General features: G+C 35.5%; 1 protein-coding gene across 1 annotated transcript in view; it reads left to right on the top strand.

Moving 5' to 3' along the window:
* Positions 1-1,135: 1,135 nt before the first annotated feature.
* LOC106467606 (ankyrin repeat domain-containing protein 12-like) overlaps positions 1,136-12,952 on the top strand; it is a 75,027-nt gene continuing 63,210 nt past the window's right edge. Inside the window, exons 1-2 of the mRNA XM_022395812.1 lie at positions 1,136-1,210; positions 2,643-2,774. Coding sequence (XP_022251520.1) covers positions 2,673-2,774 — 102 coding nt within the window. The 5' untranslated portion in view covers positions 1,136-1,210; positions 2,643-2,672. The remainder of the gene's footprint in view (positions 1,211-2,642; positions 2,775-12,952) is intronic.

Genomic DNA, 12,952 nt, shown 5'->3' with positions numbered 1-12,952 from the left:
GCGAAATTCAAAAAACAAACAAACAAAACAATTAACAACATTCGTTAAGATGAGTTATTTTTCTCTCTTCTGATTTATGACTTTCATTTAGCTTCTGAGAAAGTTCACACACATCCATATTTCAGAATTTTATGCAAAGCTGCACAATACTATCTTCGCTTAGCGGTCCCTAATTTTGAACTGATACACTAGAGGAAAAGCAGTTAATTCAAACCACCCAAAGTCATCTTTTGGGCTACGGTTGTCTGAGAGAACTGGATTTTTATGTCACTGTTTTAGCACACCACATCATCAAAGTACGGAGAACGTTTTTGCAGGAACTGGTCACAAACCACGAATCCTTGGATTTACAGTCCAGGCACGCTAACAACTATACCAGCAGCCTCTCCCTCCTAAAAAAAAAATCCTATAGAATTTTTTTACAGGTAATTTTATAATTTACATGGCTTCACTCCTAAATGACAAGCACTATATTCTAGGTTATGGTAAAATCACATATATTTAGCAAGATCCGCATTTATTCATTTTAAATTTTATTTAAATACAGAGCGGGGAGTCAAAGAAAGGAGAAAAATGTATTATTTGATAGATTGTATAGGCAGAGTATTCATGATGAAACTTTGTAGAATGGACGGCAACTGCCTGTTGTTCTCTACAACATGCAGTTGCCATCCACTGTACAAAGTTTCAACAACGAGGAAAAGGTCATTATTGCATCTGACCCTCCTCGGTCAAAATAGAGCTAATCCAAGTTCGGATAAATAGATAGAGAGATAGAAAAAGTATTTAATATTCAAAACGTATCAGATGATAAACTAAAATGTAGGTTTGCAAAAGTGTACATTGTATACTTGATGAAAATTATTGTTATTAAGATTTATATTTATGTATACTCTGAGTGTGTGTGTGCGTGTATGTCTACATATTTATATATATATATATATATAACACCTATATATATTATTCAAACAATATATACATGTAACATTTTGAATCAAATGCATTTAAATTCGACATAAATGTTGGGTCATTTTCAAAAGAACCATATTTTTTTTTAAATCAATGAACTTAAATTACATCGAGTCCCTCTATTCTAAATATTATGGTGCAAACGGAAGAGACAGAAATTTTCGCGGGAAATAAGACGTATTATTATGATAGAATTGGATATGAATTAGGTCTACGTTAATGTAGATTAGTATAATTTAAAGTAAGTTAATTTTCGATATTTGTTTTTGTTCTTTATTATAGAATATTATAAGAAGTTTATTTAAATTCAGTGGAAAGTGTCTCGCACTGTATTACTTGAGGCATCAATGAAGTTAATCGTAATTAGTCAATGATAAATTTATAAATTATACACGCCATCATCGTGTCGCTGAAAATTAAATTAAATTTGTTTAACTTGGTAACGCTAAATCATTAACCTCATAAATTTTTATAACTTAATAATTATTTTTTCATATATAGTAGTGTAATGAATTATCTAACTGAAATATTTTATGATTTGAACCAAATGCAAATTATCTCGGGAACGAGAAAAAAATTTTTTTGAAAGTGAAACTGAAAGGTGAAAGCATCATACCAAACTTCATAATCTTTAATACGTTATTACTAAAACGCTAGTAAATTGTATTGTGTTTCATCAATAATAAGTTAATTTGTTGCAATAAATCGAAACACCTAATTAACTTACACCGATTATTGTCTAACATGTAGACTGAGTTAGAATTCTTACATTAACAAATTGATTTTTGTTTTACATTTTTGTACAGTTTTACATCCAGAAATTTATTTTTGTTTAATAATCTATGAAATTTGCCATAAACATCTTTAATAGTCAGCGTAATTTTCAACTAATAATTGTTATCAAAGAATAATGATTTGAGTATTTTAAAATATAAATATTTTATTATGATATTACAGCTTAGTTTTATTAAATTGTTACTCACCATTTATGTTATACCAGGTTTGTGTTTTTGAAGTTTGGCAGCATCCACATTTCATGTTATGGTTTTTCCACAACAACTGACAAGTTGTAGGTCAGATAATAAGAAAAATTTCACAAATAAATAATTACCAATAGATATGAGGTGATAGAAACTAGAATGGACTTCTTTGGGTTTCATTAAACCTTTAACTAAAGTGAGACTAAAACAGTATTTGATTTGTGAAAAATATTAACAAGTTAACTGCTGGAAGTTTGAACATTGCACCAGTTATGTTTGTTTTGGGAATTTAAAACACTACAGGTAATAATAAAGTGAATTTGAACAGTCTACATTCAGGTTTCTTTATTCTTCAAATATAACTTTCTCAAAAATTTAAGTTTCAGAACACATTTTCAACTAGTTGAATATGTCAGATATTTGAAAAGTTAATTGGTTAAAATGCTTTGAGTTGCATGTTTGTTAAGTTTATTATCCATTTTTCACACAGGGGTTAAATTGGGGTAAAATGGAGTTCCACCTCTTGAGGATTCAGGCCATTAGCCTAACTAGTCTGATTGAAGTGTTATCATACAAACAAATTCCACCTCTTTCAAAATCACAATTTAACTTCTTGTTTCACATACATTGGTATGTAGTTTTTAATATATAAAGATGTATGTGTTTTATTTATTTATTGTATATTAACTATAGGATAAAGTTGGCATGATGTGATAAACGGAAATGAGCTTAGATTCAGGAAAAATCAATGTTCATCTGGACAAGAATGCATCAAGTGACAGTGCATTTTTCAGTGATACTAGTGCTCTTCAAACACCTGCACAGGTGAGATTTGTCAATCTTACATGATGTAACAATGAGAAAAATAAAATATTGATGAAAGTTCTTAAATACATACATAAAAGACTAATAAACAGGTGACAATACTTTGTTTGACATAGTCAGTGCATTGTTATGAATACCTTAACACTGCTAAACCGACATTGTATATCACTGAAAAAAATGGTTGATTTTATAGTAAATTTGAAAAAATGGTAGTTTGTGAATGTAATGTTATTCCATCCAAGTGGAGTTTAATAACAAAATTACAAATATTGCAAAGTGTATTGTTTCATGATACTGCATGTACTGTCTTGAATTTTACACTTTAAATAAAAACTTTTTGGAATATTAGTATAGAGTTAGAAACATTTAAACTTTTAAACCAAAAATATATAAACAGTAGCTTTACTTATTTTCATCATAGCAGTTAATCTTTATTTTGTTGACTAGATAACTTTTAAATAGAAAATGTGTAACTATGAACAAACTAAAAGTTATCTTTCTTTATTTTTGAAATACTAAAGTTTTTATACATTCCATATTAACATAATGTATTGATACATTCATACAAGCATATTGTTATAAATACATATTGCATAATCCTGTATATAATTCTGAAATCACAAATATTTACAGGTGCATATAAGTTAGCCTGATCTTGTAGACATAATTGCCTTTTAATGTTTTACCAGATCTTGTACCTTTGTTACCTTACAATTTTTGGGTTCTAATTTGTGTTTATTAGGTAAGGGTCTTCATATTATAAGAAATTTAAACTACATGGAGAAGTGTGTTAAAAAATCAAAGGTGAATTAGGTTAGAAAATTGTTAGGGCTTTGATGAATAACCCATGGGAGGCATGTTTGAACACTGGAGTAATGAGGTTGAAAACAGCAACCCAAATATGAGGAGTTAACATTAGGTACTGGAAGCCCCAGACTCACTTTTAGCTGGATGAGCTCTCATGAGTGAAAAATATATGAAACAGTTTTTCTATGTAGTGTGACCTAGTTTAATCATTTTTTACACAAATAGATGCTTATGGCATTACTTTGCTATTTCGAGTGGTTAGTTAGAGAGTGAAGAATAAAACTCATTGTACCCCCCCCCCCCCCACATCCCCTTTTACATTCTTATGAGGACATAATGTTCATATTGTTAACCATAAAATTATTTCTTTTACGATAATAATGGAAAAACACAAGAAATTATTAAGTTGTTTTATTTAGAACTAGAACAAATGAAAGTTATAGCATTAAGTGTTACTGGAAAAACAATAAATTTTGAAGTTCATTTATTTAGAACTAGAAAAAAAGAAAATCAGTCATTTTCTTGAATTTTTAGGATAAGTTTTTGAACATTTAGGCTTATAATTTACACAAAAGAGCCTTATTTTGACCTTGAAAGATCATGGATAAAAGCTTAATTTTTTATATTGTATTATTCTATATTTGTACAGAATCATTAATTAAGATGACAATCATTTAGTTTATTTTTAAATCAAAAGACTAGTATTGAAACCAACATGTTTTACATGTATAAGTTACCACATAACAACTATTACCTGTAGGGGTTTGTGCTTTCTCTCTCATTGGACCTCCATTGATAGATGTAGGTGACACTTTTAGGCCATTTGTTAACAATACTAAAAACCATGAAACAATAATCTCTAAAACAGCCTTCCAGTTGAGACTGTCAGTGATTTTATTTGTAATGAGATGGAGACATATATATTTGGTTTGGTGGTGTTCCTCCAGTGGGCTCTGAGGCTGCAGTTGAAGGCGATGTTGGACATTCTGGAGAGAATTTAGATTCACTTTTTCTGTGTCTTCTTTTATTCTGTTGACTTCTCAGTTTCCCTGTAGGTCAGTGGTAAGTTTATGAACTTAAAATGCTGGAATCCAGGGTTCGATTCCCTATAGTGAACACAGCAGATAGGCTAGCGTTGCTCTACTCTAACAAAAAATTTACCAGACAAAATGTTCGAAACAATAGTAATAAGAACAGTATTAAAAAGAAATAACAAAGGAGGCTATTTTGGGGTAAGCTGCCTCTGATTTATTTTCTTGGGATAAGCTGCCTCTGATTTATTTTCTTCAGTTGGTTCATTGAGAGTGTGATGTCTTGGGTCTTTCCTCAGTTGCTTTTGTGCCTGCACCTTACTTGATGACTGAAAGGTCTGCTAGCGAATATATAGTTTTCTCACAATCCACGGACATTGTAGTTCATGCAGGAATGTTTACTGCTCAGTTATGTGAAAGAACAGCTTTGCCTTATCCACCACAGTTGTCGGAACTATGTGATTTGGCCTACCACCACCAGGTGGAAGCATATTCCAGTTGTCAAATAATACATCTGCTCCTTGAAATTAGGAGTTGTAAGGCAGAGTTTGTAGTTAACCTGAATAGATTGCTGTCCCCTGGTGTGACAGTTGTAAGTCTTAACACTAAACTTTTATAGAAAACTCTCAGGATCACCAAGTCTATTGATGCTGATCTGAAACCATTGTTAGTATGCATATTAGTTTGATTGTTGACTTCTAAACTTATCCCTGTTGTCACTGGCATCTTGGCTTTCATCTGCTCCTACAGGGGGTCATAGTTCCATCACTATTTGAGGGTCCAGACCCTGACATTAGCTCCTTGGTACATTGGTACCCAGAATAGATTCTGTCCATATCCAAGAGTTTCACTGCTAGGATCAGAATGCCACCAGTGGTGTTGGTGGTTATTGTATGCCTTCGGGGTCTGTGGAGGCTCGGCTTCAAGAATTTCTGGATGTGTGGTAAACCTTAACCACGGATTCGTGGGCACTACAGGTCCTTCAGTCAGGATTAGTCATTCAGTTCACATTTTCACCACCATTATCTACCCAACCTGTAGGGTTTCTATCTCCCAACCGATCCTCAGATTTTGGAACGTGGTTCTATGGCTATCAGAGTTTGTTTGGTCTGGGTATATATATAGAGAGAGTCATGCTAGTTCTTTCTGGGTTTTATTCCCATTGGTTGTTGAGCCTAAGAAGACAGGAGATTGGTGTCCAGTCATCGATCATTCTCATCTGTATCAATGCCTAGATTCTCCAATGTTCACAAGTGATTCCTTCCTCAATCTGAGTTGTCATTTTTTAGTAGGATTGTGGATGTCCAAGTTCGTTGTAGTCAGCTCTTATTTGCACATTGCCACAGTGGTGGTGTCCCACCACTATCAGCATTTTTTGTGCACAAGTCTCAGGTACTGCAGTTCAGGGATTTTTACCTTCAGACTGGCATCGGCACCACATAGGTTCTGCCAAATCGTATGAGCTTTTTCTCATCACCTCCATTCCCTACCTCTGTGCACACACCATTACAAAGGCAACTGGTTACTGCTGACACCATCTCGTCAATTGTCAGAACGTCACACCCAGATTCCACTTTCAGTAGAAACCAGGGCATGCTTCATTCTCTGAGCTGAGACATCTATTCTTGCTTGAACTCAGTATGTCATCAGTCTGAGTTTGTTTGTTTTTCATCACGTATCTCAGACAGGTTCAGTTGACTTCTATCCAGTTCCATGCTATGGAACAGAAATCCTGACTCTTACTCACCTCTCCTCCTTCTACTGCACAGACGGTTCTTTCTCTTTTAGGAACGTGGGCATCACTCAAATCCCTTATGCCTTTGAGATGAGCACACAAGAGATATTTTCAATGGTTTTTGTGCAACCAAGGGATAATAAACATTGATTCACTGGATTCCCCAGTTTCCTTATTCAGGATCATTGTTAGATCTCAAGGGGTGGTTAGATTGGAACAATACTAAGATATGGGTTTCTCTGCCACCACTTTGTCCAGAGATCCATCTCTTCACAGATGCCTTGCTTCAAAGATGGATTGCATATCTCGATGGTCAGGATTTCCAGGGTCTATGCACAGATGACGAGACTTCCCTACACAATGTTTTAGACCTTCTTGCTGTTCGAAAGGCAATGTCTCATGGTCTGGGGTTATTAAGGGCAAAATCTTCAGGCTTCACTCCGACAATTCAACAGTGGTGTCTTGCATTTCCCATCTAGGAGGCAATTGGTCCAGGGCTCCTTGTTTTCGAACCTTGGACCTCTTTTCTTGTGACCACTCCTATCATTTCACCCTACTAACTTGCCATGCTATCTGTGATAGCAAATTAATTGTCTCAACCCAAGCAGATTCTCCCAATAGAATAGATGCTGCATCACAAGTTTCTGTTGGATTGGTTCTCATTTTCCAACACTGATGATTGGTGGGTTTGGCCACTCATTGGAACACCCAATTTTTGGCAATTTGGTCTCCAGTACCTCACCTTCGGGCTTTGGCATTAGATGCATTCCATCAGGACTGGATGGGATTACAACTCTAAGCCTTCCCTCAAATTCACATGTTACCCAAGTTACTATTATTTGTACCAACCCATTGTTGGGTCCTGTTGATAACACCGGATTGGCAGCTACACCCTGGTTTCTGCTTCTGTGTACTTTCAGAAGTGTCCACTTCTTCTTTTTTGGCCTTCTCTGTGGAGGCAGCCATGATCTGGCATAGTATGCCTGGCTATCCAGAAGCTCAAGCTTCAGGCATGGAGGTTATGCAGTCCTTCGCATGGTGTCGGGGATTTATTCCTAAGGTTCCAATGTATCTGTCTCAGGCTTTGCTTAGTTCCACAATGGACATTTATCAACAGAAATGGCACACATTGCGGCAAGGGTGTATTGAGAGGAGGTTGAACCCACTTTGATCAAAAGTACCAACCATAACTCGTTTTTTGACCTGGTTCTTTGGCTGGGCTTTTTGCATCTTCTACAATTGCCCTGCTTAAGGCAGCCTTATTGATTACCATTTGATACTAGAGACAAAAATTATTTTGTACTCTCCAGCTCTCTCAAGTCGTTTTGGGTCCTTTAATCCAAATGACCACCAGTTACCGAAATGGTATACTGAGGTGCCATTACATGCCCTTTTTCAACATCCATTTGGGACCTTAGCCTCATGTGCCATATATCACCTTTCCCTGAAGATTTTTATTTTTGTCAGTGCTGACCTACAGATGTCGCTGGTTGGAGTGGTTTGCACTGATTGTGCATAGGAAGCTTTATCATTCTACCTACATACTCAGACCGGTTCTTCTATCCAAAAGGGATAAGTCCTTTTCAGTGATTAATCTGATCACTATTTCTCACTTCTATGACCAATCAGATTTCAATTGTTTGTTATGTCCAGTGAGGGTTTTGAAGTTTTTGTTGCCTGCAGTATTGCATTTAGAGATGCTAGACAACGACTTTTTATTCATTGGGATTATTCAGTATCCCAGGATTTACTCCCAGTTACATTGACGAGGTGGATACAAAATTGATCCATATCACCTATTCTGGGTTCTCTTTGAAGTCTAGGAGATTTCTATGAGTTACGTATAATCAGATTCGTCACATTTCTATGTCCTTAGCAGCCCGGTTGAATTACCTGCTGAAAGGACATTGGGCGGACTGGTATGTGTGTTTCCACCAATACTTTTATCTCACATTATCTGCATGATCTGGCAGTATCTTTATCTGAGGGTTTTTCACTACCCCTTGTAGCTATCTTAACCACTTCTGCTAAATTATAGAGGAGTGAGTATTTTCACTGCTTCTTTTCAGGGTCCCTTACCTTGTTTTCACAGGATCCCACTCTGTAGCAAATGTTGCCCAGGCAGGTGTTCTTTTATCAAACCAATTCCACACTAGCAACCACTAATTCAATGTACTTTATCTAGGTTGCAACAGGCTTTGTAGAAATGAGGTGTTCCATAAGACACCTAGAGGCTGATTGGGTGGTATTACTGTACTATGCTGAACTGCCGATCATTGTATTGAATAAATTGGGATCAGTTTGCTTTTAACAATTTAGAGAACTTGGTTCACCTGTTGTACTGTTTCCAGAGCACTGTCCCCCCCAGGTTATACTAGTGCAACTAGGGAGTCCTTACCACTTGGGTTTCCAGTCACTGGGGTGGTGGACAGAAGCTTTTCCTTCATTGTTAGAGTAAATTTCCTCCACTCTTGAAGAAGAGGATGAAGGTGGGGGCCCTCCTACCTAGGTTCCAGATGTTGGTAGGAGAGGTACCAGCCTATGCTGGAACCTACTTGTAATACTGGTTCAGATTTGATACTTGGCTATCTGGTTGGGATGAGCATGGCTCTTCTTTTTGATCAATATTGGTTCAGTACATTGTTCCTTGAAGAGAGTCCATTGTCTCCTCGTAATTCTGAACACAGAATGGTCCCATCCTAGGTTGAGAACAGTTTGTTCCACATCCTCCCCATAAATCCGATGACAAGTGGAATTTACCTTGCCCACATGGTTGGGGAGTGAGGATGAGTGTTCATAATTCCAGATGAGATAAGTTCTGTTTCCTGAGGTTGAGTCAGGCATACAAGATCCTCTCATTCTGAGCTTGAGGTGTTGCCTTTCAGACTTCAGGTTCAGGAGAAGGTTTGTCTAATATAGTTCATGAGCTACTGTGACAGACTTGTGCTTAGAACATTAAAATCCAGACATTGTGAGTTACAGTGGCAGACTTGTAATAGAAACGTTAATTATCTGGACGTTGTAAGTTACAGTGACAGACTTGTATTGAGGAACGTTAAAATTCCAGACATTGTGTGTTACATTGACAGACTTGTACTAGGAATGCTAAATATCCAGGCGTTGTGAGTCACAGTAACAGACTTGTAATAAAAACGTTAAAGATCGAGGCATTATGAATTAAAGTGACAGACTTGTACTAAGGAACCTTAAAGATCCAGACATCGTAAGTTACAGTGACAGACTTGTACTAGGAACCTTAAAGATCCAGACATTGTGAGTTACAGTGGCAGACCTGTAGTGAACACAACTCATCTGATGACATTTTCAGCAAGAAAACATCACTTTTCTGTACTAGTTGTAGTTTTAAATAGTTGCTGTGTTATGTTATTATTATAAGTTAAGAGGGATAACAATATTTTAAAGACATCCGATCTCTTTACGCTAATATAATCTAATTGCCGTAGCCACCAATATAGGATATAGGAACCATGGCCCTATAATTCCAACCCCAAGCAGTGGAATCTTGGATATTTGGTTGGGGCCTGGCCAATAGTGAAGATAAATCATGTAAAATTCCACATACAGTACATAAATTAAGTTCCAATTTAAGGTGAAGAGCATACATGCTCTGGATGTAATGCGGTTCCCCTACTAGGGTGCCAATCTTCTATTGACACACCCATGACCTGTGCAGATATTTTCTGTATTGATAATGCCCTCACTGGCCCCTCCACCTTCTCAATGTGGGATTTTAACTGGAGGTAAGTATGTTTTGAAAGTTAAAATTTTCTTAACTTGAAAATGTATTTCCAATAATACTTACCTCCGCTGACACTCTCCCTCCCCACTAAGAGTCAGTGTTAAAGACTGGGATTGAGTGAGTCTCGAAAATGATAACATTATCTGAATGAGGTGCTTATATACAGTACCAGGATAGAAGGCACATTGACATAGGTGGAGAGGGTCACGAGATAAATATTGCCAAAAGCAATTGAGTAGAGTATAAACACTGGAGCAAGCAAAAAAAAATCCGACCAATGCTTAAATGAACAAAGGAAGAAACTGGCAGAAAAGATAAGTACTACTGGAAATACATTTTTGATTTAAGAAAATGTTAACATTGATGTTTGACAAATTAATAATGATATTAGTATAATATAAAGACAATAAGGGAACATCTGATACTTCAAGGTTGTCTTTTGAGAAAAAGTAAGAATTTCAACACATCTCTTTATTTCAGGAAATCCCTGATTCCCCTCTTAAACTCTTGTAAAGTGCTAGAATCCACTACTATGTAACGTGTTCCATAACTCAATCACTCTGTTATTTATATAAAAACAAAACAAAAATACTATCTTAGTTGGAACCTAGCCTGGCAGTATCTTTTTTTACAAATTTGAAATTTGTGTCCTCCTATCCTGTTGTCTTCAGAATATGACACAAAAAAATTGGAGGCCTTTATCATATTGATCCTATGGATAATCTTGTTAGATTCCTATATAATCACCTCCTACTTATCATTTCTGAGAAGAAATGACATTAAGAGGTCATAATCTATCTGTGTAACATAACCTTCCACCCTGGAATCATCATAGTAGCTCCTCTTCTAAACCCTTTCCAATAAGTCTGTGTCTTTCTTAGAAAGGTAACTAATAACTGTGCACAGTATTCCAAGTGTAGCTTAAATAGCAATTTCTGTAGAGATAATTATCTCTTTTGACTTGTAATCAGTATGTCTATAAATACAACCAAAAATTATATTAGATTTACTACTAGTAAAACTAAGGGTACTGCCTCAATGGCTTAAGTAATTTTTATGTATATATGTACTACTATGTGAAGATTCTTTTCTTGAATTATGCTGTTGAGTGTGTTCTTGTCCATATTAGAAATGTGATCCAAATTATTATAACCCAAATGCATTAACTCTACACTTGTTATAATTAAAGGTTATGTGTTAAATTTTTTTTCAAATCATCAATTGATCCAAGTCATTCTGTAATATCTCAACATCCTAAAAACAGCTCAAATACCCAATAGTTTCATGCCATCAGCAAACTTTACAAATTTACTAATTATGGTTCTGTCAGTATCATTAATGTAAAAAAATAATAATAAAGGCCCAAGCACTGATCCCTCAGGTACTCCACTTGTAACAAAGGTCTAGCTTCACTGTACTCTATTAATCTATTGACTACAGCTGCTCTAAGTGTGTGCAAAATTTTTGCAAGCTGTGTACCGTATACAGCACACTCCCATTCAACTGCTGGAGGCGGACTGTACCCTACACGGTGAATTAGCAGTCAGTGAGTTAATAACAGCCTCTTGCCATCTCTCAAACTACCCTACAGTCCCATTAACCTCTTAATGATGTGATTTTCCTAGCTAATCTTTTGTTTGGCACCTTACCAAAAACTTTTTTAAATTCCAAGTACACCAAGCCAATACCCTTTCCTTCATCCAGATAATTAGTAACATACTTATAAAGAGTTAACAGATTAGTAAGGCAAGATTTCTCTTTAGTGAAATCATGTTAATTTTCATTCAAATATTATCAGACTCTCATGATTTTTTCTCACAATAGAATTAGGACTAACGGTTGTATAATTTCCAGGTTTACTCTGATCAAATCTTTTTTAAAATAGGAGTAATATTAACAATTCTCCAATCCACAGGCATATACCACAAATGAAAAAAGAGAGACCTGCATATCTTATCTTTTACCTCCCTTAAAACCATGAAGTAAATCGTGTCTGCCCTGATGCTTTATTTATTTGTAATCTCATTCTTTCTATTTACCACCAGGGTTAATATTACCATGATTCAGGTCATAAAAGATTGTGTGGTTGCATAACTGGATAATGAAGAAAACTTTATTATAAATTTACGATGTTTTGACAATATTATGTCATCCTCAGGTACCATCTCTAAAACAGAAACCTGCAAAAGTTATGTAAGGTGTGAGAGCCCAGACTATATATTTACCAAGATAATAGTTAAATGAGTCATAAGTGGTTAGTATAGGTCATGTGGGGCAGTTTTGTTTGTGTGGTTTGGGAATGTCATAGAGTTGTAGTGTGCATGAGTCAGTTTTCCTTTGATAAAAATAAAGATCTTCAATAATTAAGTTATCTTTCTTCATTTGTGACAGGGTTTTGTTCAGTTGTTTTTCATGTGTGTTTGTTGGGTTGTTTGGGATGGGATTAAATTTCTTATTGTCTGAAAGGATGTTGCTTATTTTGTCAATGTATTCTGTGTTGTTCATGATCACATAAGTTTTTCAAAACATTGTACATTTATAATCAAATTTTCTTCATTACCTAGTCAAGCCATCTTTTATTTTCTAAAAAGTGGGTTCAAATTCATCAAATTTATCATTCAGGTCAATTCCAATATTTCCCACAGAATGCTCAGGGTCAGGAGTTTTCCTGGTATCTTCTCTTGGAACAAGACAAGAGAAGGTATTGTTACGTCTCTGTTCGTTCGTTAATTTTCCGTAAATTCGTTCCGACGAAACTTTAGCGACACAAGTCCTTTCTTAAATAAAACTGGTTTATTCTTTCTGAATATAACTTTACTGATACACTTAATTTCAACAGTCGCTC

Source organism: Limulus polyphemus, unplaced genomic scaffold (assembly GCF_000517525.1).
Source record: "Limulus polyphemus unplaced genomic scaffold, Limulus_polyphemus-2.1.2 Scaffold2676, whole genome shotgun sequence".
NCBI lineage: Eukaryota > Metazoa > Arthropoda > Merostomata > Xiphosura > Limulidae > Limulus > Limulus polyphemus.
Note: the sequence above shows the minus strand (reverse complement) of the source record. Positions and strands in the feature narration are given on the sequence as shown.